Here is a 27,810-nt window from a genome sequence, read left to right on the forward strand (position 1 = left end):
AATGAATGTCAATTAAAAGACTCAAGATTGTTTTATGCACAAGACTTTGAGAATACTTTTAAACACAGTGCGCATGATGCACCAACACTCAAGACTATCTACACACCCAAACATGCTGGGGAGTTTTGACTATAAAAGAATCATATGTTGATTCTGATGTGACTTTTTACAATGTCTATTTATTGCTACAGGGAGGGAACCAGAAACCTATTCCAGCATCCCTCAAATGCATGACGTCGACTGACTCTCTACCAGTTATCCCAATACCGGCAGAATGCAAGGGGCTAGATACAACAAGATGATGATGTTGAAAGAAGTGCAACCTGCAACTTCTATGTATCCTCACTCAATCATCTGGAGTGACTCAGACATTGAGCTCTCACGGTGAGTATTGACCTTTGACTTTTTTATAACCTGCATCAACGCAAATAGCATTAAGACTAAAGACAGTTTAACTAGCTAATAGTTTTTACATGAGTTACCTAGGAGAAAGATAACCTTACTGCAGTTTCTTTTCCTTTTTCTTTTGTCTGCATATCAAATTAGTAGATTAATTTTCAGAGTTTCTTAGTTCCCCCCAGCAGATTCGATTCATAATAGATGACAAAGAGGGCTAGGAGCGCTCTCTGTGTGTGTGTGTGTGTGTGTGTGAGAGAGAGAGAGAGAGAGAGAGAGAGAGAGAGAGAGAGAGAGAGAGAGAATTTAAAGGAAACAAAAAAGTTAAGCCAAAAGCAAAATCTAGTACCTATAGAATGCAAAGTGAACAATTTGCAAGGTTAGATTGAAAGCCCGCCTCTCAAGTAGCAGTACTGCTGCTTTTAGTCCTGCTGCAATCTAGGATACCTAAAGGTAAAAAGCAGAACACAAACATCAGAAGGAAAATTGTGCAAGCAAATACATACGGCGTGTGAAAATAGAAAAAGACCTCTCATTAACTTGATTAACAATGTACAAGAGGTGCTCCTTATAGAAATCTTAAGCTATGCATAATATGGTAGATAATCCATCCCTATATTAATAAGGTAACTAAATATATTAACACTCTGTTGGGTCTGAATCACCGCTTACCTTGATAAAATCTCACCCTGCATTTTGGTCAGAACCGCTACCTTGCATAAATTGAGGAGAATGAGTAGGTAGCATAAACTGTGGCTGTGGAGTAACAGGCGCTCCGACACCTAAAAACAAAAAACGGTTGCTTTACGATACTGCCAAATTTAGGCCAAGCTACAGAAATAGATGAGGTTAAAGCATTTTTTCTAGATGTTTGATACATACGGAATACAGATTAACGTCAAAGATATGCAAGGCTACCATGCATGCATATATATATATATATATAAAAGACACAAAATAAAAGAGATGTGCCTGTTGGGTATGGTGCTTGAATAGTTGGGATGGATGAAGCTGTCATTGCATTGACACTGGGTCCACCAAACTGAAGAATCTGATGACCTGGCATTGCATAACCCTCCAATGTTGTATAACTGTGACTTCCAGGAACAGCCTGACTTAGCTGGCCGTAAGGATACATTGTTGTGTTAACACTTCCAGGTACACCATATATAGGAAGGTACTGTTGACCTCCATAAGGATTGTAAACACCCTATCGGATAAAATTACAGTACGCATCAAAATTGAGTCTCATGCTGTCAAGATAAAATTGCACTTGAACCTTTTTACTGCAGAAGAAAGAAAGGGATAAACCGTAACTTCTCCATTTATGCAGAGCTACTAACCTGAGGGTAAACGTAATCCCCACCATATGTTGCATACCTGCATTAATAAATAATATAGAGCTAACTATGCTTTCTAACAGCTGCGATTTTAAATGTAATACACAAATATAAATGAGGTCCAAACTCCATCTGATGAAATGTACTAACAAATGACTAATCAAGATAAAGGTCTACGGTCCATCAAGTGAATGAACTAATTTTTTTTAAAATTATGAATAGGTAAAAGGTTCTTTCTAAGAAAAAAGGGTGGAACCTTTTGCTCTTTCTCAGTAAAAAGAGTGAAACCATTTGTTCTGCATGCAAATAAGAAACTCATGAAATTTAAAAAAGAACGCAATCAAGCTTGGCCCTTATCCCCACAAACATACTCTGGAATGGCATTTCAAGAATTGCCTAGCAAAAACATTACGAGACAGTCTTACTAGCACTCTCTTTGTGCTAATGATTTTTAACATTGCTACCTTACTCAGAAACAGTATGCTCATAAGTTAATTTACTGAATTTTATTTTCTCCTACAGCCAATTATCTTGATGTTTCCCCTCTATGATTCTACTATAAAATTTCCATGAGTTTACTTCAAATGGTAATAATTCTTTTGGGTAAGTTAAAATAAAACAACAATAACATGTGAATACTGAAACATTTATAAATAAAATAGGCTCCTAATTTTTATGCATTTGGAAGCCGAGAAATATATGAACATTTAACAGCAAAAGCAGTCATATTTGAACACAATTTTTAATGGCCACAGACAGGCTAAGGTGCAGCTGAAAACATGCAATATGAAGGTTAACGATGCGCTAACTTGTAGTTTACAAGCAAGATGAACGAACTAATATAATTTAAGATTCTCTACTCCAAAATTTCTTACATGTAATAATTTAATTAATAAATATCTTATTGTTCTCAGGCACACTAATTCTTATATCACACAGTTTACCAGATTAAGATTCGAGAAAATTGTCACAAGTTGGCTGCATCCAAAGTTCTGACTAACTTATGAATCATAGCCATGACCATTAGCATGGAATCTGTGATCCGATTACAACATGAAAGAAATTATATGGTTATGACATTTAAAATTCAAATGATTCAAAAAAGGTCTACATTCCAGTAGAAAGGGTATAGTGCAAATGAATCTTGCATAGTCTAATTAGTCATTTTCTTCCAAATTTCTATGTGGATTATGGAGAATTATATGCATGCCTGCGACACACAGCTTACCCATAGGGAGAATACATCAAGCCTTGTTGGTAGCCATAAGAAACCGGTTGCTGGTAGCCAAAGCTTCCAACGTAAGCACCCCGAGCAGCTGGTAGACCTGCTGGAAATGGAGTTGATGACCTCAGACGTCCTGTACCCAATGAAGTGGAAATAAGCTAATGCATTTTAAAGAATCAGCATTTTTTTCTTTTTGGTTTTTTTCCTTTTTCAGGGTAGGATATGCCATAAAAGATATTAAATGGTTAGGTGTCATTTATTTGAAGTTGAGCAGATTGTGGTATTAGATCTCTGTCAAACACACAACCTGCCATTAAAATCATCATTCACGGGATACTTTTAAAAGAGATGATCCTTATAGATGTTTTTATAACAAGTTTCAGGCAGCTTTAGCATTCCTCGTACAAAAAGCCATTAAGGGAACTTTGCACCTTCCTTAATTTCAAAAATTATGAATGTGTTTGAGAGAAGCCAAGGAAACAGCTCTCCACATCGATTATGCAAAAGGTCAGATAAGTAATTGACTAAGCCTGCTAGTGGTGTATGTGTTCTACCAGTCAATTTTGGAGGATTTGAAGAGCAAATCCCGTCGTCACCGAGCCCCGAGGAGGTAGATAGGTATTGCGAATTTGCAAAGAATTAAAGTATTTTTATAAATATACTGCACCTGTTATGTTACAAAAATCAGGCATTTCATTTCAGCAAACAAAGGAGTAGTTCAATGGGCCTAAGTTCATTGCATCGCTTCGTCATGAGGGATAATTTCTTGTTAGTACAGGAGAAAAGACTAAAGAGTGTTCTGAAGCACGGTTATTGATCACATGCACTTCCTCATGCTCAATCGTCTAGTCAAGCTGATCAACTCTTTTTATTTCTCATTTTTGTCCCCAAGAGCTGCAAACTCTTTCAAACTAAAATATAAGAAATTCCCAAAGAGCAGGCAAATCTAATGCATTGTATGTTTCAGTTCAATAAAAGATTATCGAAATACAGAACTTCATCTCTATTTGCCAGATCCTAGCATCTTATCACTCATCCTACTATCTTCATTCCACCACTGAGTATCAATCCTAAGGCTTATCTTCTCATATTCTTTTTACTTGTGTGACAATTTCTCCCTCGATTTTCCATTTCTTCATCTCAAAAAATATCTCCACCATAATATGATAGCTAAGATGGATCATACATTTTCTTATATAAGCTGGGAGTGCATGCAAACTTAACAAGAAGAAATGTATACAAATAGAAAAACAATCTACAAGCTAAATTCAATTGAAAGCAATGGAAGAACAAGTCATCCAGCAACAATTGATATGATTATCGAGCTCATCAGACTGCCTAGATTTGCAAAAGCAACTCGATGGAACCACTTAATAAGCTACAATAATTATAATAGAATAGAGCAGAGCAGTCAACCAAAATAAGCTACAATACCAAATGGCACAGTAGGCCGAGGTCGCCCTAACGAAGCCAAATTACAATTTGCCCGCCTCCCATCGATAATTGGAGCAGGATCAGCGCACGCCCTCCTCGCGGACTCAGGGTTCCGGAAAGTCACCTAAACCCTCCATAGAAATACCATTGTGGAAATTATGTCATTCAGTTATCCAAACTCTCAGCTGCAAGCTTAGTAATAAAGGAAAATACATGCACTTTAAATGATTTAGCAAAAAGAAACCTTTTCTGATCCGTAAGAAAGAAAGAGAAAACAAAAGATAGTAAAAAAGCTGTAATCTTTTCAAACTCAGTAAACAAATTATAAAACATTTAAGGAGAAAAATAAAGCAAACAAAAGGAGACTGACAAAGCCATAGCCTTTGGATCGGGCAGTATTTTTATCAGTGATGACAACAGCCTCAAGGATTTCACCAAACTGCTCAAAGTATCTCCTGAGGGTTTCACTCTGAGTTTCCCAAGCAAGGCCTCCAACAAAGACCTTAGTAAAAGTGGTGTCCCCAAATGGAGAATTATAAAATGGAGCGGAGCCGGAACCCCCAACTGCTCCCTGCTGTTGTTGATAAGCCATAAACCCAAATTTGATTGGAAAAACGAAGAGAAGAAGAACTAAGGGAATAAGGGAGTAGTATTACTTTTAGAACAGAAACAAGAAGCTATTCACGTTATACAAAAGTTGATCAAGTAAAAACCCCACCTCATTATAAACAGAAAATAATCCCCTAAAAATTGGCAGAAAAGATCTATAGGAATATACAAAAACAAGAAAAGGGTTGTTTGAAGAGAGAACTAAAGAGGAGGAGAGGAAGAGAAAACAAAGGATCAAGAAGAAAAAGGAAACCCTAGAAATAAAAAGAGAGATTAGTAGGTCAAAAGGTAGAAGGAGGGTCAAGGTGGGGTTTTTAAGAGGGGAGGGTGGATCAGCTGTACAAGAGAGCAGAGTAAGAAGGAGAAGAAGAGAGGGTGGGTGGGGTAAAAAGGTGAAGAAGCTGGGTCATCATCATACAAAGAAGAGCACGACAAGTTTTAAAAAAAAAGGGAGAGCGAAAAAGTTAGAAAAATAACTGAGGCTAATAAGCATTCATGGCGGATCCTAAGAAGTGGAACAGTAAAAGAAAGGAATTTGGATTTGATTTTGAAGAATTGGGATTGGAATTGGTGAGAAATGATGGAGAGAGAGAGAAAAACATAGCATAACAGTAGAAATAGAAGGAGAAGCAAGTGACTCAATCATCATCGTTTTTAATTGCACTGTGAAAAACAAATGGATTTCTCTCGTTAACGGCTTTATACTCTCTTTATTTTTAGCAATGGAAGTAGTGGCAGGTCAGCTTTGGGCAGCTGGGCAGCTTCTTTTATGGTCCTACACTCCTACTCTGTCTGTTCTAGCTTTCCCAATTTGTCATTTTTTTTCCTTTTTTTAATTACTTTTTATATTCAAAATTAACTAGTTCAATTAATTTTAATTTACATCACACAAAGCTTATTAACAATTTGTTTGGATTGTTGTTACGTGTCGTTTCATAATGTATCGTATTGTATTATATTATTTGATGTGATGAATACAATGTTTGGATAGATCGTATCGTTTGTCGTCGTTTCATGATGTCACGCACTAACAATATGAAAAATAAACTTGCAATATTGCTAAGAAAAAATAGGATACGGAGTAGAATTATTATATATAAAAAATAGGATAAAGAAAAAATATGATTGTTTAATAATAAAAAAAGACAAGATGAATGGGAAAAAGCAAAGAAACGACGTCACCACATCAAATACGTCATTTCATAAAGGGGCATCTTTCGTCGTTACATAACGTTGGATTTAACGATACCATACAATAAAATTAAAGTAACAATCAAAACAAATATTGTATTTAAAGTAATAATACGATACAAAACAATAAGTAACAATCCTCCAAACAAGCTGTAAAAATAAAAAAAAATAAAAAAAAAAAAAAAAAACTTAATAAGAGTTTTTCTATTCGTAAAGTTCGAATCTACAACCTTCGATTAAAAATATAAAACTCTCATCAATCCCGCCATATCCTTGGCGTTGGCGATCATTCATATTTTCTTTATTAACCCAAATAATTGTGATTTTTGTTTCAAGACTTCCCCACTTGTACCCCTTTTATATACTACTATGCCAACTATGGCACTTTATTACTTGAATCTTTCAAACTCAATTTACAATGTAAATCGAAATAAATTAGGATCGGACCGAACAGTAAAAAGATTGCATAATTTAGATGAGCAATTGTTTGATGGAGTAATATTTACAAGGATTGATGACAACTTTAGAACTTACTTGGTCTTAATCACACACACATAAACATGTGTATGTATATCGTACAAATATTCTTTAGGGAAGGTTCTTAAATTTGTCTTGGTTTTCATTCTCTTGACAATTAGCTTATTAAACATAAGCATGCGACTTTCCCGCTCAAATGTTGTGTTCCAGCTTAGTGTTAATACGAATGGTGGCAATTACTAGGTGCTTTTCGGATATGTTCATATCGAATTGTCCAAAAGCTTATATAAACTTCTATATTTCCCATAAGACAGCTTATTTTCAAGGCTACTTTCTCAATAAGCTCTAGATCCTCCAACATAAACCTCATGGAATCAGTGTTCCATGAGTGCAAATGAATACCCCCCGGCCCAAATAATCTACGGGCACCGCCAAGGTTCAGCTTAACAGCTTTGATAAACCTCATATTTATTTTAGTAAATTCATTAAATATGCACAAATTAATAATTTAGAACCCAATAATTTAAAAGAATTGAAATCTTGAATCTATAAGCTTCAAATAATAGCTACGCCTCTACAATAACCCCAGTGAGGAAAAAACAACAACAACAACAAAACAAAACAAAACAAAACAAATATCACTCAAAAGGAGTAAAATATAACCTCCTCAATCAAGATTATATTATTACATATAGATACTAGTTCGCAAGAGTATTATGTTGAAAGACAGGTAGGGCAAGTACCACAATGAATATTACAACAAGTAAAAAGGTGGACTTGATATTTTTCTCTTCTTCAATCAAAAATGCCCGCTTGTTTGTAACTTTCAACAGCATCAATTAGAGTTTCCTCCAGTGGCCTGCATTTCCAACCCAACTTCTGCAGTTTCTCTGTGCTATAACTTCCTTCCTCCATCACATCGGTAAAGCTGTAAAAGACACAGTATTTTTAGGACAAAAGATTTAGATAAATGTGGAACATCTATCCTGTAGAAAAAACAAGAACACTTATCAATAAAATCAACCAAATAGACCAAACTCATTATGCATTTTCTTTTGTTACTTCTTGCCAAGACACACTGTAAAAAGGAAATCAAAATCCCATAAATCATTACGCTGCTTTTTCGTAACTCCTATACCAGCCACAGGAAATAGGATACTAGATTCCCACTAAAGAAGCCTAAGGTAGAATGGAGAGAAATTCACCGTTTAGGATAGTTGTAGTTGGGGTAGTGTCTCTTCAGCATGTCAACCAAATCCTGTGATTTCGCTTTATGAGCCATGCATATGTGCCTACCTTCAGCTTCAGGTTTCTCATAAACCTGCACCAGCGCTTCAGCTAAATCACGTACATCTATAATAAACCGGCTCTTGTTTTCTAGCTCTTCATATCCTTCTACGTGAACGACACGAGCAAAGAGAGGGAGGTCAGTCACTTCAAGTGAAAAAATGAGAGAACCATGACCACGGATCCATATACATGAAAGCACAGAAACAACACATGAAGCCATCAACATAAGAAAACGCAAAGTATTACAAAACTAAGCGGACAGAATTTTTAAGCACTTGTGTTCCCTTTAGGTAGTCAATCTCGAGAGGAATGGAGATATAGCAAATCTTGTTAATGTTACAACAGAAAAAGTAGGTATAGAGGGGTTGCGGTATATCCCTATAGGTGGAAGTTTGTATGTTTCAGAAAATTTTCTTATATTCCAAGATTCTCAATCAGTTCCCCATAATTTCCATGATTATTAGGTCAATTCGTTTGCTTACAAGGAAATTAACATTTACTATCATTAAAGACAACGTTTAGTAGCTATTGGTGCATAGTAGCTGGGATGTCTTTTATCTAACCAAGCAATGTACTCGGGACTTCATGGCTAAAGCAATGCTTAAACCATTAGAGCAGAAGGATGAGAACATAGCACCCAAGCAATGCTTGTAACCAAGACTATATCATGACCAACCGGCCTACTAAACATTATCAAATGACAAATACAGCACATAACTTCTCTCATATTTCTTTATTTTTTATTCTATACATAATAAAACATTTGTGCAACATACGTGAAGGGCAAATGGAGAAGTGACACAGTTTATCAATCATATTAGATAATTATGCAAAAATAAATTGGTCAAAGGGAGGATACTGGATCCAAATTTGGTAATTGAAGCACGAAAGGCTCCCAGCAGTTGTCCAAAACATCAGAGGGTATAAGTTGAATGCATACATAAGGAAGTACTCATTAATTAGTACACTGAATCGAACATCACTAGTTTCTTTAAATGTTATGGACAAAAACTCCTAGCCACCATCAACCAACACATTAGGCATACAAACCTACAATAAACCTACTCAGAGTCTCATAAATCTCATGCCGAGGTAGAAATATCCCATCTATAATGGAGAAATATCCCAGCTGCAAAGCAATTCAGCTAGCCCATCTACATGGAGAAATAATACTGTAGAAATATCCACTTGCAGCTTAGATAATATGCCTCAAAGATGGTAAGCACTTTCTTTGCTTTCAATAATCTCTTACTCATAGTCCAGGATGAAGTATTTGGGAGAACCAAAATACAACAAGACTTGTAATAGTTGCACATTTAAATCATTCTGGCATTTTAAGCATTTGTGTGGGATAAGACTGGGTATGTTGTTGTTGTTGCATTTTAAGCATTAGCAAAGAATTTGACAAATACTGCATACTAAATGTATGCCCATGTTCATAAGAAACAAATTTAAAAAGGATTTTGGGAAAGTGAATTCTGATTATTCAGCAGCGAGCTATTCATGCAACCAGAGATGTAGAAATAGAAAAAATAATGCAGATACATCCACACACTAAGGTATAAACTATGCCTTGTTGGTACCTTTCAGCAGCTTAATGAGAATTAAACTACTGGCATTTGTTGTCTTCTGCAACATTGGTCCCCATACAATTGTTGGGAGCACAGTTACAAGATCAAGTCCACTTTGTTTTGCATATGACCAAGCTTCTGTCTCAGCCATCGTTTTGGAACAACTATACCAGTTCTGCATGAAGGTGGAACCAAAAAATTCAATCAGATAGGGAACTGCTCTAGCAAAATAAGCATTTAAGATTCAAATCTGAAATTACCTTTCAAAAACTAAGCAAATAAGACAGGAAACTGCTCTAGCTAAATAAGCATTCAAGATTCAAATCATAAATTGCTTTACCAACACTAAATACCGTATGTAAGAAGTATGTTGATTATTACCGATCACAAAAGAAATATGTGATTATTAACTAAAAATCTTATAATGACCACAAAAAATCAAATTCAAAAACTTGTACTCAGTAAAAGAAGTTACATTAGTTGCTTTGCAGTATTCACTGTCCGACCAACAAGTCTCGTCTTTCACTTGATCCTTTGGCCAGTTGGGGTTATAGTCAAGAGCAGAATTAGAAGATACATAAACAGCCCTCTTGATGTTTGCTTCAGAACTTGCCTTCAGAACATTAAGTGTGCCTTTTACCGCAGGCTCAACAATTTCTACCTGCAACCAAGCCACCGAACATATCAAGAAGATATTATTTTTTTGTGTGTGTAGAACTAGCTCATAATGGGAATACAAAAGCAATCTAGAAATTCCCAATACGATGTATCCTAGCACGGAACTGATTTTCCAATGTCTTAGACTCCCAGATCGTGGAGCTCCTAAACAGTGTCTCGTACCAAAATATCATTAATCATCCTCAGAAAACTTTTTTGAATAGTACAATTGTGTAAAATCCCAATATAAATTCACCATCTTGTTTTTCATTTCTGTAGAAATATACCTCTAAGTGCTTTCAACAACTAATAACATGTATTAAAGGTAGCCTACCCTACTGCTTGTGAAGATTCCACTCATGATATCTGAAGATCTACAAAGTGAAACTAGAGAATGTGATTCATATCAACAAAGTGAATAAGTTTACTCTCTAGTACATGTTTAGAGAAGCTAATTTTCTTCCATATGTGGACAGAAATAAAAAAATTAAACAGGTAATAACAAATTCATAAATACCTCAGGATTTGGTACAGAGGATGAAGGAACAGGACTAGCAAGATGAAAGACACCATTACATCCTTTGATGGCTGCAGCAAGCGAGTCGTAATCTAGCAAGTCTGCCTTGAAAAGTTTTAGGTTCTCAGCAGCTTTGTCAAGATTCATCAAATGAGAATACTCCTCACCTGCAAATTCATTTACAATAAGGCCTCTTCAGTAATATTTACCTACATTGAATAAGATTTAGATATTACTACTCCCTCCTCTGTCCCAATCGGATTTTGAGAGTCAAAACTTCTTAAATTCGGATTTTTAAGTTTTTGAAACAAAATTTTGAAAGCTACTACTATAAGTCACAATTCAAAATATATAAAGGGCATATGAAAAAACCGCAGACAAGGAAAAACTGGACTCAACTCCGCCACATAAATTGGGACGGAGAGAATACTACTTACAATCTCTAACAGTGCCATGAACAGTGTAATCCTTAGAAAGGAGAAGCTTCACTAGCGACGTAGCTACAAATCCAGCTGCTCCTGTTACGCACACTCTGCACTTCTCCCCCGTCAACGCCATTGTTCTGTTATTATTTTTCTTCTTTCTGGAACAAATGAAGTTGTTGTAATGTTTTTGCTTTTCTTTTCCTGTTCTCACTCTCACTCTTGTCTATAAATCATTTGCTTTCAAGAAAAGAAAAAGGCAATAAGGGACCATTCACACATTAGTTTACTGTATTCCGACGGCTAACACATATCCTTTTGCAACGTGTAGATCCAAAACCATTAAAATATGATTCCACTGCAAGTGTTCAGAGTTGGTAGAAATTTTTTCTGTCGTTTATACAGGTGCGTTTTAAATTTTACTACTTCACACATGTGCAACGTCATGCTTCACCAGATGATAACTTTTAAAATGATTTTTGTTTTGTCATTTTGATACGAAAAAGATTTGCAATTTGTAATAAATAAAATTATTTGGTGCATACCGAAAGTATTCTTAAAATTTGAAATTTTAAACATCTTTACATTTTATAACTATTTTTCATAAGAATAATATACAAAGGTTAAAATTACAAAAGTTTTAAGGGTCAATTGATTTTTTTTTTGGTCTTTTACAAACTTGTTTTTAGTTTTATGACTCTACCCTTTTTTTTTACACATGAGAGATTTACTTTTATACGTAAGCACGTAAAAAATCTAAAAAAGACATTTTCTTAAATTCAACATTGTAAAAGGCCAAGAAAGCCTAAAACCTCAAGTTTTAAATAGAAATAGGTGACATTCTTCTAGAAACAAACGATAAAGAAGAGAACGTGGCACAAAATGAAATAGAGAATAACTCGGTCATCCAAATATTTTTCAATTTCACTAAAGTCACTCAACCATCTTTTGTCACTCAAAAGTAACTAAATTTTATTCACTTAAAAGTCGTTTTGGCTCAATGGCATAAAATTTAATGAGAATAATCCAAAAATAAATGTCACGTAAGCTTAAATGGATCATACCCACTTTAGATTCATTTCTCTTATGTGATTTGACCCATAACTCAAATGGTTTCGATAAAAAAAATTATTAAATTCCACATTAATTATATAGGGTTAATTTCAGAGACCTCCCCTTAAGTTTGACCTCATTATAGTGAGTTCCCTTGTGGTTTACGATATAACGCATACCTCCCTCATTTTAATTTTATTGTAACAATTCTCTAAATCTATTTATTATTAATTTTTATGAATTATGATATGACTAATTGGCCATTTCTAATATACTCTTCTCTTAATTAATTTTACTAACATCTTTTTTGAAAAATATTATTTTGCAAGAGAAATCTCTTGAACCGAAATTCTCTTGTTCATGCTTAAAATGGTCGTATGGTGATGCAATGTGGGGACAAAGTTATACTAATCTATTGATTGAAGAAATAGAATACAATAAAACCATTAAGATAGTTAGCTTAACTTTTTTTTTTGGTTTCTCGCCCAGTGTCTGGCATTCGCATTGGAGCCCGATTATATCTGAATTCACGCCGCGTGGGACCCCATTCGGGGGAATCGCTCCCTACCAATGATTTTTTCATACCCGGAGCTCGAACTCGAGACCTCTGGTTAAGAGAAGAGCAGCCCCATCCTCTATACCTATCACGACCCAATTTTCCCTTCGTGGGTATCGTGATGGCACCTAATCTTAGGGACTAGGTAAGCCTAACATTTATTGAAACAACAACATTATTTAAATAACATCTAACAATTTGAAATAGAAATCTCTTAAACTTTACAATTTCCAAAATCGGTAGTACAAGTCATAAGCTCTACAGAGTGTTTGCTAGAAAACTTCTAAATACAACTGTCCAGAAATAAGAATAAACAGTGCAAAATAAAAACTTGAAGGTGACTATGAAGCCTGCGAACGCAGCAGCGGGTTTACCTTGAGTCTCTACAGCAATGACCCATACAGCTGCTAACGAACAAATAAGGATCTGCACAAAAATGTGCAGAAGAGTAGAATGAGCACACCACAACGGTACCCAATAAGTATCAAGACTAACCTCGGTGGAGTAGTGACGAGGAACAATCAAGACACACACTGGTCTAATAAACTGAACAAGTATAAGTATATGAACAACAGAAATATGATATCTACATAAAAACTATGCAATATGGCTCACAATACAGTAATGGCAATAAGAAAGGAAACAACAAGTATCAGCGGAATTCCATAAAAATGACACAGAAAAGTGAATAGAACACAACCTAAATCCGGAATCACAAATACAACAAGGACAAGTAATAACTCAGCAACTACAACCGCTTTTACATCAGGTTTTAGTCATTGACTCCACAAGGTACCGAACCTCGGACAAATCACAACTCATTGGTCTCAATACCTGAACCCTAACACTTGGCATCATGTGCCCTCATAATGCCTCATAACCGCACTGACGACTCATGTACCAATAGAGCCATTCTCACATAGAAGGTAAGTAAACAAGAGTGTGCATTTATACTCAATAGTATCAAGAAAAACCTCTTACCCGATAAGAGTGCTTAACTATGTGTATGCTTGTGCAAGTGTTCTAACATAGTTCATACCAGCTAGTGAGCATAAGGAAAAGAACGGACAACACGTAAAATATTTTCTCACAATTTTCACAAGATAAAGCTTACACAGGTAAGTGCATCACTACACAATATCAACAACAAGAATGACCTCATGCCATCACAAATCATCACAAATTAATCCCTGACATAGCCCACCTTGTCTCGCTACGTGTGCAATAGTAAAATAAACGCGTGCCTTGTCTCGCCACACGTGCATAATAATGTTCCCACCTTGTCTTGCCACATGCGCAAACCACATATATATATATACCGCATTGTCACGCCGCATGTGCAAATATCAATAGTAACAATAGCACGGCAAAAACATCGTGCAACCCCATAACAACAACCGCACGGCAGAAACCTCGTGCATCACAATAACCACAACCGCACGACAGAAACCTCGTGCATCACCACAATAAGTACAACAACAACAATGATAATAATACAAGGGTACGACAAATACGTCAACTCAGAAATTCTAGAACTCAAGGAAACGGAGGAACTAATTCACAAGGAGTAGCCACAAAAGAGAATGCTAGTCATAATAAGAACAGCTCAACAAGAAAGGAAATATTATGTAACAACGGTCCACAATGTACAGTTCGACAACGAGGGAGATAACACAAGACGAATAATTCCAAATAAGGACAAGTCAACTAAAATATAGGATATCTAACTTCTTTTAAGGTTGGGCAATTAAGAGAGAGATACAACAACTCCAATTACGGATAAGCAGTATAAGCATAATCATTTGCCTCAATTAAGAATGAAACAATTACATAAGAGATAATTATAATTTCAGATAAAGATAAGCAGTTAAGGAAAAGACAACACGACAATAGAAGAGATACAATTTCAGTTAAGGCACATATGAATCAAATGAACAACAAAAGTGGATCATGAAGTAATTAATTCCAATTAAAGCAGGTAAGAGTGAAACTGAAAATTAATAAACGTAATCATAACGAGAACAACTGCATATTGAGTGAATACAAGGACCTAAGAATCCCTAAAGGCCAATTTTTCACAAATAAGTCCGGGCACGTACTCGTCACCTCGCGTACACGGACTACAATTAGCATAGAAGACTCAAATCCTAAGGGGTAGTTCCCCCACACGAAGTTAGGCAAGATACTTACGTCAAAGAAGATAGACCGATACTCAAAAATGAACTTCTCGGGTGAAATGACCTCCGATCGGCTCAAATCTAATCAAGATAACTTCAAAGCACAAATAAAACTCATAAGAGACTATTCCGGATCATAAAGCCTCAATCTTTAACAAAGTCTAAAAATCGACCCCCCTCCCCCCGAGCCCGCACCTCGGAACCCGACAAATTTCATAAGACCCGAATACCCACTCCGATACGAGTTCAACCATACTAAAATCATCAAATTCTGATACCAATTCGTCCCTCAAATCATGATTTTTTATTTTGAATTTTTTCTTCAAAAACCACCATTTTTCCCAACTCAAACACACAAATTAAATGATAAAAATAAAGATAAAATCATGAAATATATTAAATTCTAGGTAAAGAATACTTTCCCAATTGATTTGCTTGAAAAATCCACAAAGAATCGGTCAAAACCGAGCTCTACAAGTCAAGATATGAAGAAAATGGCCTAACTCTCGATTTGAAGATCTTATATTCTGCCCAGGTCTTTAAGCATCGCGAACGCGGAAGAACAATCGCGTTCGTGAAGAAGAAAAACAAAAGCTGCCCAGTTATGCTTTGCGAATGCAACAACACGTTCGCAAATGCGACAACACGTTTGCAAACGCGTAGAGGAAAAGTCTGATGGCCCAACGACTGCTCTTTGTGAACGCGTGAAGTAGTATATGAACGTGAAGGGTGGATTGGCATAGCTACGCAAACGCGTGGGATGAACGCGAACGCGATGAAGGAAAAGATTGGCTTTGGCGATCGCGGAATGATGAATGCGAACGCGAAAAACAAATATTCCCTCCTCCAAAATTACTCTTCGCGAAAGCAGAGGAGTAGACGCGAACGCGAAGGAGAAAACCAAATGACAGATATCACCAGTCCAAAAATAGAAGGAAATGGCCCGTAGCCCATCCGAAACACACCCGAGGCCCCCGAGACCCCGTCCAAACATACCAACAAATTCCATAATCTAACACGAACTCGCTCGAGGTCTCAAATCATATCAAACAACGCCGAAACTACGAATCGCACCACGAATCGAACTTATAAATTTCCAAATCTTCCAACTTCTAAAACTCATGCCGAAACCTATCAAACCAACCCGGAATGACGTCAAATTTTGCAAGCAAGTCCCAAATAAAATAACTGAGTTGTTCCAACTCTCGGAATCGCATTCCGACCCTGATATCAAAAAGTTTACTCCTGGTCCAAATCTCTTAAAATTCGACTTTCGCCATTTCAAGCCTAAATCAGCTACAAACCTCAGGTTCACAGTCTGGACACACTCCTAAGTCCAAAATTACCCAACGGAGCTAGCGGAATCGACGAAACTCTATTCTGGAGCCGTCTCCACACAGTTCCGACTACGGTCAAAATCCTAAGACTTAAGCTTTTGTGTCCCAAATCACTCTGAATCACCCGGTAATTGAATTCAACCACGCACGCAAGTCAATACAAATAATACGAAGCTGCTAAGAGCCTTATGCCGTCGTACGGGACTTAAATTATCAAAACGACTGGCTGGGTCGTTACATCCTTTCCCTCTTAAACAAACGTTCGTCCTCGAACGTGTTAAGAATCACCTCGAAGTCTTCAAATCATTGGAAGAACATATCCAACATACACCCGCGGGTGATCCCACGCCATCCCAATCCACATAGGCCTGACCACACCATTCCAATTGTAATTTATCCTTTCTATCAACAGTGATAAGCCTTATAATCAAAATTCTCACCTTCCATTTATCTTTAAAATACCCGATTCTAAATCCATAACCCGTATCAGTCTCAACCAGCTGTAAAAACTCATGTCTACACCCACAAGGTACGACCACACAACATGACACACCACACATAGGCCCATAATAACATTTTTTATCACAATAGTTGTCCGAAATCAAAACCAGCGCCGACAATTAGCCTCATATCCATTAGCAACCCGTTCCAAACCTCCAAAACACTGACAATGATGCAAGAAACACGAAGATCTCGTAACTATACTCCCGAATCAACCAGTCACAACTAACACCACTCAGCACATACCCCGCAAGCTAAAACTCAAGAAACACATAACAAAACTGACTGAACATGTAAAGAGAAACACATAAGAGAAATATCAAACAAGTTCGACAGGCACAACTCTCCAACAGTACCATACTACAAATCAATTTAAAAGGAAAAATCAAAGTACATGAACAAATCATAAGGATCTCATCCTGGTATAACTTCTACCGCGGCACGCAGCCCGGCTCAAACATATCAAATCACATGGAATCGTGAGGGTCTCACCCTCAACTCTGAATCACAAGCCGAATACACATCATACCAATTGAAATCTCCCACTAACTCAATTTTGCCAAAAAAAAAAAAAAAATCACAACACTTACTGAATCAAACCTACCATAATGGACAACATGAATTCACTTCTAGTCTCGTAACTTTTAATAATGCATTAAAACAACGATAGACATGGCTATTAGTCATAGAATCTCCCAACATGGGCAAACACATAAACATACTACTAAGTCATGAACTCACCCATAGGTGGGACAACAAATAGGGGAACTCGCCCCGATAAGCAGAACCGAATCAAAATATGAATGGTGCCCCTCTGTAACAAATCAAAAGCATACATGTATGACATCATCTGGCACAGTGGCCTTCAGCCTACTATATGAGACACATCAACGGGTTGGGCCTTCCCTTATTAGGCGCCCTTTACTCGCCTGAATACTCCGCTGTGACACACATGTCCGGAGTCTAGGACAATCTCTCACCCTGTGGCTGGTATCTCTACACTCGAAGCAACCTCTATGCTGACGTGGCTGTGGGAACTGTGCGGTACGGGTACTCTGAGACCCATGAGCACCTGAAACACTGTGCGAACCCTGAAGTACAAACTGAACTGGTTGACCCACAAAACCTCTACCATGTCGTACCCTGCCTCCAAAATAAGGACCAATAGATCTCTCTGGTCTACTAGGTCTCCTCGCCTCCCTGTCCTCTATCTCCTGATCTCTCATGTAATCTCTCTCCTGATCTCTCCTGTACTCTCTCTCATGGGCCTGCCTGTCCTCTCTCTCCTGATCCCACATGCCCTCTACACGGCGAGCGATCCCTACCACCTGTTGAAATGAAATATCTGACTCTAACTCCCGAGCCATGCTGAACCGAATATCATGCCTGAGCCTCTCAATGAATCTACGGACGCTCTCTAACTGTAGCGACCAAAGCAAGTGCATGTCTGGCCAAATTAGTGAATCTAACGGCATAATCTGACACTGACATAGTGCCCTGGCGCAACTGCTCAAACTCTGCGCGCCATGCATCTCAAAGGGTCTGAGGTACAAACTCTCCCAGTGACATCTCTGAAAACTGAACCTATGTAAGTGAAGCTAACTCGGCCGGACTACACAACTCATATGCCCGCCATCACTGATAAGCCGCTTCCTTAAGCTGGAATGTAGGAAAAGCAACCTCACTCGTCTCAACAATACCCAAAGTGCGGAGAATGCGATGGCACTCCCTAGAAAACCTTGTGCACCCTCTAAAGCCAAACCACTGAAAGTATGGAGGGTCATATTTCTTGAACCTTGCAAGTCTAAGATGCTCTTCGTCTGATGTTGTTTCCCTGACCACGAGCTGAACTGGAACCACAGGTTGTGTCGCCATGACTCCTGGAACCTGACCATCGTGGACTCGTTGCTCTGGAGTGTGGGCGGCGGGAGCCTAAGTTCCTCCCCCGGTCTGTAAAATAGTTGGTGCAACCGGAATCAGCCCCGCCTGATTCAATATACCAAACATGCTCAGGAACTGTGCTAAGGTCTCCTGAAGTCCGGGGGTAACAACAGGCGCCTCCGGTACCTGCCCCCCAACTAGAACTACTGGCGGTTCCTCAACTGCTTCTCTGGTAGGTGCCCTAGCTGCGGCACGTGCTCCTCATCGGCCTCTGCCTCTGCCCCTAGCGACATCTGCTCCGAGGGTAACGTCACCAGGAACTACAGCTCGTGTCCTCACCATCTGTGAGAGAATGGAATGCTAAAAGTTCAAACTTCGAGATCAATGAACTCGCACGATGGGAATGAAGGAAGTGAAATTGTCCTAATAGTTCCGTAGACTCTCGAAGATAAGTACAGATGTCTCTGTATCGATCCGCAAGACTCTACTAAACTCGCTTATGACTCGTAGCACCTATGAACCTAGAGCTCTGATACCAACTTGTCATGACCCAATTTTCCCTCTTTTTGGGTATCGTGATGACACCTAATCTTAATTCTTAGGGACTAGGTAAGCCTAACATTTATTGAAACAACAACATTATTTAAATAACATCTAACAATTTGAAATAGAAATCTATTAAAATTTACAATTCCCAAAACCGATAGTACAAGTTAAAAGCTCTACAGACTGTTTGCTAGAAAACTTCTAAATACAACTGTCCAGAAATAAGAATAAACAGTTCAAAACGAAAACTTGAAGGTGACTCCGAAGCTTGCGAACGCAGCAACAGGTTTACCTTGAGTCTCCATAGCAATGACCCGCACAGCTGCTAACGAACAAATACATCAAGATATGAAGAAAATGGCCTAACCCTCGATTTGAAGATCTTATATTCTGCCCAGGTCTTCAAGCATCGTGAACGCGGAAGAACAATCGCGTTCGCAAAGAAGAAAAACAAAAGTTGCCCAGTTGTGCTTCGCGAATGCGACAACACATTCGCGAACGCGTAGAGGAAAAGTCGGATGGCCCAACGACTGCTCTTCGTGAACACGTGAAGAGTATGCGAACGCGAAGAGTGGAAAGGCATAGCTACGCGAACACGTGGGATGAATGCGAACGCGATGAAGGAAAAGATTGGCTTCCGCAATCGCGGAATGAGGAATGCGAACGCGAAGAAAAAAATATTCCCTCCTCCAAAATTACTCTTCGCGAATGCGGAGGAGCAGACGCGAAAGCGGAGGAGAAAACCAGATTACAGATATCAGTAGTCCAAAAATAGAAGGAAATGGCTCGTAGCCCATCCGAATTACACCCGAGGTCCCCGGGACCCTGTCCAAACATACCAACAAGGTCCATAACCTAACACGGGCTCGCTCGAGGTCTCAAATCACATCAAACAACGCCGAAACTATGAATCACACCACGAATCGACTTATAAATTTTCAAATCTTCCAACTTCTAAAACTCGTGCCTAAACCTATCAAACCAACCCGTAATGACGTTAAATTTTGCAGGCAAGTCCCAAATAACATAACGGGGCTGTTCCAACCCTTGGAATCGTATTCCGACCCTGATATCAAAAAGTCAACTCCCGGTCCAAATCTCCAGAAATTCGACTTTCGTCATTTCAAGCCTAAATCAGCTACAGACCTCAGGTTCACAGTCCGGACATGCTCCTAAGTTCAAAATCTCCCAACGGAGCTAGTTGAACTGATGAAACTCCATTCCGGAGCCGTCTCCACATAGTTCCGATTCCGGTCAAAATTCTAAGACTTAAGCTTCCGTTTTAGGGACTAAGTATCCCAAATCACTCCGAATCACCCCGGTAATTGAATTCAACCACGCACGTAAGTCAATACACATAATACGAAGCTGCTGAGGGCCTTATGCCGCCAGACATCAAAACGACAGGCTGGATCGTTACAACACCACATACTTTGGTGGTAGATCGTTATTTTAACTTAATCATGAATAAGTCAAACGACTCGAAATCAGACTATCTCAAATCGTCACAATTTCTGCCAATTCATCTTCACTCTTTTAACAACAAAAAATACAAATACTTCAGATTTGCCCAAAATACCTCCTTAGCATCATCGCCCTTTGGATGTCTACTCTCATCATAGTATCCAATCCTTAATTTGGCCATATGATCCCTAATTTGCTATTTAGGGATATTCTTATAATCTCCATACACCAATGCATACTCCAATGTCTATGACAAGAGATGGTGGGCCAAAACGTTTGGATACTTCAATTGGCTTTTGAAGTTTGCTTTTCAAGATTCTTGGTGTTGAGATAACTTGTGGGATAGAAACGGCTTGGGGTTAGAAAAAGATGTTTGAAAACTTAATCAAAGAGAAGAGTATATTAAATTGGGGTTAATTAGTCATATTACAATTATTAGGAATTAATAATAAATAGGTTTGGAGAATTGTTACAAAAAAATTAAAATAAGGGAGGTATGCGTAATATCGTAAATCACAAGTGAAGTGACTGTAACGAGGCCAAACCTGAGGTGAGGTCTTTGAAATTAACCCTTAAAATAATTATTTTATACTACAAATTTTTTGCCTTTTCTATTATATAATGCTCATTTATAATTATTCTATACTAAAAAATTCTTCTCTTGTTTGTCTGCCCCATCCAATTCGTTTTATAGCTCAACTGAAGTTAAAATACTACTGTATCTAACTCACATAACATATTTATAATTTTCTAGTGAAGTTAAAATAGTATTGTATCCATCTCACATAATATAATAATGTATCATAAGCATGCAAGAATAATAAGGCTAATAAGAATCTATTTTCACAAAATACCATTCTATTAATTTCAAAATGTTGCTTATTAAGCAACACCATCATACAAATAACCTGTTTAGTAAGCAACACATGTAATTATAGTGCATAACGAAAATTGTCAATAGACAAACAATTACAGACAATCTATTGCAATTGGTTAGACAAAAGAAAGATTGTATCTGTACAATCAAAAACCTCCCAAAAAATCACAAGACCTAATTTTATCAGGGGTGTGCGTTTTTTCCCGATTGAAACCCATTTGAGTTATGGGTCAAATCACATTAAGGGAGAAATGGATTTAGTGGGTATGACCCATTTAAGCTTATGTGGTATTTATTTTTGAATTTTTCATTAAATTTTATGTCATGTCATATTTATGGTAGGGTTTGAGCCAAAATGACTTTTAAGTAACAATGATAAAATTTAATTACTTTTAAGTGACAAAAAATAGTTAAGTGACTTTAGTGAAATTAAAAGATAGTTGAATGACCGGTGTATAAACTTCTTTTTTACTAATGTATATAAATAAAATCCAAATTCAATATGCTTCGTTTCTCCTATTGGTTAACTCACTGCTTACAACGTTTACCTTCTGATTACGGAAAAAGAATGCCCACGTCTGAATTACAAGAATCAAAGGGTCTCGGAAACAGAAGGAGAAAAAAAACACTATAAGTGTCCGTTCGGTCATCATATCTATAAGATGTAATAACACCTGCATAAAATTCCACATCACCAATACAATGTTTGCTTACCTTTTGAATCTTTCATACTTTAGCATAAAATTCAGCATTACACATTTTTTGACTGTCATTTTTGTTGCCCACATAATAAAATAATACTTGTATACGCTATGCAGGAATCTACGTATTATTTTATTATGTTGTACAAAACATGCAGAGCAACAGCCACAAGCAATTACAATAAGCAAAAAGTGATCTTGAGATGTTCTCTTCTTCATTCCAGAAAGCCCCCTTGTTTGTAACTTTCAACTGAATCAATTAGAGTTTCCTCCAGTTGCCTATATTGCCAACCCAACTTCTGCAGTTTCTCTGAACTATAACTTCCTTCCTCCATCAAATCGGTAAAGCTGTAAAATAAACAGTACAAATTAGGACAACAGATTTAATTAAATGAGGAACTTCTAGCAGAGGTGTAACAGTACACCCAACTAGGATATGTCCGCTTTGAACCTAGGCCTACGCATCACTAGAGCCTAAGGATTGTTTCCGTTTATATCCTTAAATATCCAGCATCTCGCTGATTTACGCGTTTTTAAAGTCAGTGCAGGCTTAGGCCCAAAACAGACAACAAATGAGGAACTTCTATACAGAAGAACAAGACTACTTATCAATAAACTCAATCAAATAGACCAAATTCATCACCCATTTTTTTTTTCCCTTTGTAACTTCTTAACTAAACGCATCACGCACCGGAAAAAAGGAAATCAAGAAGTCGATTTCGTTACGCTGCTTTTTTGCAACTCTTAAACCAGACACAGGGAATAGGACATTAGATTCCCATAAAGAAGCTTAAGGTAGAATTGGAGAGAAATTCACCGTTTAGGATAGTTGTAGTTGGGGTAGTGTCTCTTCAGCATGTCAACCAAATCCTGTGATTTCACTTTATGAGCAGTGCATATGTATCTACCTTCAGCTTCAGGTCTCTCATATACCAGCACCAGAGCTTCAGCTAAATCACGTACATCTATTATAAATCGGTTCTTGTTTTCCAGCTCTTCATATCCTTCTATATGAATGACACAAGAGCGTAGAGAGGGAGAGGTCAGTCAATTCAAGTGAAAAATGAAAGAACCAGGACCATGAATCCATATACACGAAAGCACAGAAACAACACATGAAGCCATTAAATAAGAAAATGCAAAGCAACTCAGATGATACAAAAACGGATATACTTTTGTAACCGAGACTAATATTCTCTTCTATAACCAAGAAATTCTAGAGGGCTAGTGGCACACAGTTCGAAACTTGATCGATGGTGCGCCTGCCTCTCTACCCTTTCCACTAAAATAGTAGGCTCTTGTCTGCAGCAGGTTCGAACCATCACTAACTGCGCTCTTACCACTAGACCAAAGTCCGTGGAGCTACATAGAAATTGACATGTACTAACATTATACACAATGCTTAGTAGCTCTTGGTGCATAGTAGTTGGAGGACTTTTATCTAAACAGGCAATACACTCGATAATTCATAGCTAAAGCCATGCTTGAAACACTAGAGTAGAAGGATGACAGAGCACCTAAGGAAGAACCCCCTAACTAGTGCGTGGAATTCAAAATAATTATTTTATCTAAATGTTATGGATGAAAAGTCCTAGCTACCAACATATTAAGCATTAAACTTAAAGTAAAAAAGTAAAAAACTACATTAAACTTAAACTCAGTCTCATAAATACCATGCTAAGGTAGATATGCTACCAAGCTGCAAGGCAATTCAGGTTAATCCAGCTACATGGACAAATAATATTGTAGAAATTTTCACTAGCAGCTTAAATGATATGCCTTAAAGATAACTAGACAGCACCGTTTTGTATTCAACGATCTCTTACTCATTGTCAAGCACCAAGTATTTTGGAGAACCAAATGTCAATATGACAAAACTTGTTATAGTTGCACATATAAATCATTTTGACACTTTTAAGCATTGGCAATGAATTTGACAAAAATGCATGATAAACACATGTCTTGTGGGAAAAGTGAATTCTGTTTATTTACCAATGAGCAACTCACGCAAGCAGAGATGTAAAATAGAAGTAATGCAGAAACATTAAAACCAGTGAGGTATAACTATGCCCTGTTGGTACCTTTCAGCAGCTTAATGAGAACCAAACTACTGGCATTTGTTGTCCTCTGCAACATTGGCCCCAAAACAAGTGTTGGCAGCACAGTTATCATATCAAGTCCACTTTGTTTTGCGTATGACCAAGCTTCTTTCTCAGCCATCGTCTTAGAAAAACAGTACCAGTTCTGCATGCCATGGAACCACAAAACAATCAGATAGGAAACTGCTCTAGCAAAATAAGCATTCAAGATTCAAATCTGAATTTATCTTTACCAAAACTAAGACAGGAAACTGCTCCAGTAAAATAAGTGTTCAAGATACAGATTGTACATTACTTTACCAACACTGGGTATCGTAGGTAAGAAACATGTAGATTATTAACTAAAATTTTAAAATGTCGACAGATCAAATTCGTAAACTTGTATCAGTAAAGAAGTTACATTAGTTGCTTTGCAGTATTCACTGTCCGACCAACAAGTCTCATCTTTCACTTGGCCCTTCGGCCAGTTGGGGTTCAAGGCAGCAGCAGCAACAGAAGATACAAACACAACTCTCTTGATGTTTGCTTCAGAGCATGCCTTCAGAACATTAAGTGTGCCTTTTACTGCAGGAGCAACAAGTTCTACCTGCAATCAATCCATTGAACATATGAAGAAGATAATTCATTTGTGCAGAACTAGAGCACACTGGGAATCGTTATTTCCAAAACCAAACTAGAAATGTAGATCGTTTGTTTACAATACAATGTATCCTGGATGGACCTGATTTTCCAATGTATAAGGCTCCAAATGGAGGAGCTCTATAGATAGTGTCTCTTATTATAAGAACTCAATTGGTCAAATTCAAAATGAAGTGTCTCCTTTTGATGAATGATCAAAAGAACCACTTCAAGTAATGAATATTATTCAAATATTGAGACAAAAGAACTCCTTTGCTATCAAAATATCCAATATTTTGAAAACAATTCACTGATTACCCATAGTCAGGAATAGAATAATTGAGGGAAAGATATTACGATGATAAAAAAAATGACTGGCAGAAGATAAATTGGCTAATCTCTGTTGAAAAACTTTTTTGAATAGTACATTGTGTAAAATCCCAATATAAATTCACCATCTTGTTTTTCATTCAGTCGAAATATACCTCAGAGCAGTTTCAACAACTAATAACATGTACTAAAGATCAATAGGCTAGACTACTCGTGAGTCATGAAGATTCCAGTTTTACCTGGTGATCACAAAGTAAAACCAGAAGATGTGATTCATATTAACAAAGTGAATAAGCTGATAATCTCTTGATCTGTGGAGGTATGTAAAAACTGGACACTGGGCGTGTTGGTTTATTAGTTTATTCTGTTTTAAATGTTTAGGGAACCTAGTTTTCTTCTATATGTGGTCACAAGAACAAATTTAACAGGTCATATTTAAGTCATACCTCGGGATTTGGTACAGAGCTTGAAGGGACGGGACTAGCAACGTGAAATACTCCATTGCATCCTTTGATGGCTGCAGCAAGCGAGTCGTAATCTAGCAAGTCTGCCTTGAAGAGTTTTAGGTTTTCAGCAGCTTTTTCTAGGTTCTTCAAATGAGCATACTTGTCATCAGCTGCAAATTGATTTACAATGAGGCCTCTTCAGAAATTTTCAGCAAAAACTAAAAAAAAAACCCTACAATTTTAATTAATATACCATGTTACCAACCTAGAACAAGATTTTCCTATTTGGGCGCATTTGATATAATATTATATCTGCTATCAATTCAGTTCTCAATTAATTCAAGCCAATTGAGGTTCTCCTAAAAAGAAGATACTTTGATTGCAAAAAGAGGTGCAAAGGTATGGCATACATGCGAAAGAAGAGTTTCTGATAACAAATTCTGCCTTACAAGAAATTCCAAATAAACTATTATGAAATGGTCTCAGAAATAGATATAAATGATCAATAAAGCCGATTCAACTAATTTCGAATTAATTTGGCATTCAGGCAAAGTTGGTTGATTGATTGAAAGTTGAATCAATTTCTTAGAAACCTTCATCTAGAACATTCCCATTGAAATAAAAAGATCCTTCCCAGCTGAGGCTCCTAACATATAGTAGTAGTCTGAAAACTAAGAACAGTTCTAAAACACAACCGACTTGAGGTCCTTGACAATCTTTTCAGAAATTTTTTTACCTTTCTTTTCAATGCTATTACAGATTTCTGTTCAACTTTAAAAAAAGAAACTGTCTTTTCAGGAAAGTAGAAAAATAGGAAACTAGGATTTACTTACAAGGGTTTCTAACGGTGCCATGAACGGTGTAATCCTTAGAAAGGAGAAGCTTAATAAGCGACGTAGCGACGTAGCCACCTGCTCCTGTTACACACACTCTGCATTTCTCCCCCATCAATGCCATCGCTCTCTGCAATTATTTGTTTGCCTTTTCCGTTTCCTTTCTCACTGCCACTCTTGTTATTTACCTTTTTCCGTCTAGAAATAGCTCAAGGAATAAAGCATTAGGATTTATTTAGGACCATTCACATTATAGTAGTATAGTTTAATGTTTTCTCCGATTGTCCTTCGAGTCGTGTATATCGAAAAAAAACAAAGGGTTAAAAATGTCCACTAAAACTGGAAGTGTCTCGAGTTCCTAGTACCTTTTTCTGTTGTTTTAGAATTTTACTTCCCTAATTATAGAAGCCGCTTGGGATATAGGTGAGGGTCGTCATGCTTGCATATCAAAGGCTACTTAGGTCTTTTCAAAATAATTACGGAAAGCTAATATGTGTGGAGCAATTTGATGGGTGGTATGATATAAGAATTCACCCGTTACATGCATGCCACCAATTAATATGTCTTTGTTCATCCTCTTTCTTTCTCCCCTTCATCTTCAAATTTCGTTTATGTCTAGTTTATCGATTTGCCTGCTACTTTCGACATCACTGGTTATCGAAGGTCTTTGTGCAGGAAACATTGGTCACTGACTTGAACGGTATTTCTTACTCTTCCCACTCTGCTTGGTTCATGCGTTGCTTCTCGGTTTAAAATCAATTATTTGTTATATCTCAATTTTTTTTCGCTAGCAGCTTTGCTTTCAGTTAGCCTACTTAGTTCTTCACACAAAATCAGCAAGGGAGAAAAGAGAAAGAGGTGAAAAAAAAAACGCAACCCCAACTCCAATCACTTACCCATCTCAAGGTAAATATTTTCAAGCTTGATTAAGTCCATTGAGTATATTTGGAGACGATAGTCCTGAGTTTTATGGATAATTTAAGGACTCAGTTTTAGGTATTACAGGGGTTATTGGGCATTAAAAGTAAATTTGGGGGTGCAGGCGAATTTGTTATGAATAGCTTAATTGAAGGTATTGGTTAGTCATAAATATTTTTATTCGATCATGGCATGAAAAGTATGAACTTGTGAATGAATTATGAAAAAGAAAACTCGACGAATCAGAATCTGAGTTCAAAGTAGATAGAAGAATTCTTTCTACCATATGGTTTTGCTGCATATGCCAAACATTGGATCTTTTATATAGATTGTTGGGAAAAAAA

At 37.2% G+C, this 27,810-nt stretch overlaps 3 protein-coding genes across 4 annotated transcripts in view; all 3 read right to left on the minus strand.

Annotated features, from left to right (window-relative positions):
* Positions 1-5,240, minus strand: part of LOC104100795 (uncharacterized) — a 5,305-nt gene extending 65 nt beyond the window's left edge. Inside the window, exons 1-8 of one of the 2 annotated variants that reach the window (XR_687325.4) lie at positions 4,766-5,240; positions 4,396-4,519; positions 2,965-3,094; positions 1,740-1,776; positions 1,369-1,606; positions 1,069-1,178; positions 746-843; positions 1-414 (exon numbers count right to left, since the gene is read on the minus strand). The exon at positions 1-414 is cut by the window's left edge and continues 65 nt beyond it. Coding sequence is in view for 1 of the 2 variants with exons in the window: in XM_009608124.4 (XP_009606419.1) it covers positions 1,081-1,178; positions 1,369-1,606; positions 1,740-1,776; positions 2,965-3,094; positions 4,396-4,519; positions 4,766-4,987 (849 nt within the window). In the remaining variant the exon portion in view is untranslated. Of the gene's footprint in view, positions 415-743; positions 844-1,068; positions 1,179-1,368; positions 1,607-1,739; positions 1,777-2,964; positions 3,095-4,395; positions 4,520-4,765 lie in introns of those variants that run through there. The other variant, XM_009608124.4, reaches the window with a different exon arrangement.
* A 2,051-nt stretch (positions 5,241-7,291) lies between these two features.
* On the minus strand, positions 7,292-11,502 carry LOC104100792 (cinnamoyl-CoA reductase 1-like). The gene is made up of 6 exons (XM_009608123.4): positions 11,145-11,502; positions 10,708-10,874; positions 10,009-10,194; positions 9,546-9,708; positions 7,878-8,067; positions 7,292-7,600 (listed from the first exon to the last, which is right to left on the minus strand). The coding sequence occupies exons 1-6, from the start codon at positions 11,263-11,265 to the stop codon at positions 7,468-7,470; spliced, it is 960 nt and encodes a 319-aa protein (XP_009606418.1). The 5' UTR covers positions 11,266-11,502; the 3' UTR covers positions 7,292-7,467.
* A 10,673-nt stretch (positions 11,503-22,175) lies between these two features.
* On the minus strand, positions 22,176-26,818 carry LOC104100791 (cinnamoyl-CoA reductase 1-like). Its single transcript, XM_009608122.3, has 6 exons — positions 26,549-26,818; positions 25,716-25,885; positions 24,722-24,907; positions 24,304-24,466; positions 23,040-23,229; positions 22,176-22,570 (listed from the first exon to the last, which is right to left on the minus strand). Exons 1-6 carry the CDS (start codon positions 26,670-26,672, stop codon positions 22,438-22,440), a joined length of 966 nt encoding a protein of 321 aa, XP_009606417.1. The 5' UTR covers positions 26,673-26,818; the 3' UTR covers positions 22,176-22,437.
* Between the last annotated feature and the right edge of the window lie 992 nt (positions 26,819-27,810).

The sequence above is a fragment of the Nicotiana tomentosiformis genome, chromosome 4 (assembly GCF_000390325.3).
Source record: "Nicotiana tomentosiformis chromosome 4, ASM39032v3, whole genome shotgun sequence".
Lineage (NCBI taxonomy): Eukaryota > Viridiplantae > Streptophyta > Magnoliopsida > Solanales > Solanaceae > Nicotiana > Nicotiana tomentosiformis.

Coding starts and splice junctions, on each gene's coding strand:
- LOC104100792 (XM_009608123.4), bottom strand. CDS start 11,265: ATGGCGTTGACGGGGGAGAAGTGCAGAGTGTGCGTAACAGGAGCAGCT. Junction 8,068..9,545: donor TCTCATTAAGCTGCTGAAAG/GTACCAACAAGG, acceptor TCGTTCACGTAG/AAGGATATGAAGAGCTAGAA. Junction 7,601..7,877: donor AACTACAACTATCCTAAACG/GTGAATTTCTCT, acceptor TGTCTTTTACAG/CTTTACCGATGTGATGGAGG.
- LOC104100791 (XM_009608122.3), bottom strand. CDS start 26,672: ATGGCATTGATGGGGGAGAAATGCAGAGTGTGTGTAACAGGAGCAGGT. Junction 25,886..26,548: donor TGGCACCGTTAGAAACCCTT/GTAAGTAAATCC, acceptor ATCAATTTGCAG/CTGATGACAAGTATGCTCAT. Junction 22,571..23,039: donor AACTACAACTATCCTAAACG/GTGAATTTCTCT, acceptor TTTATTTTACAG/CTTTACCGATTTGATGGAGG.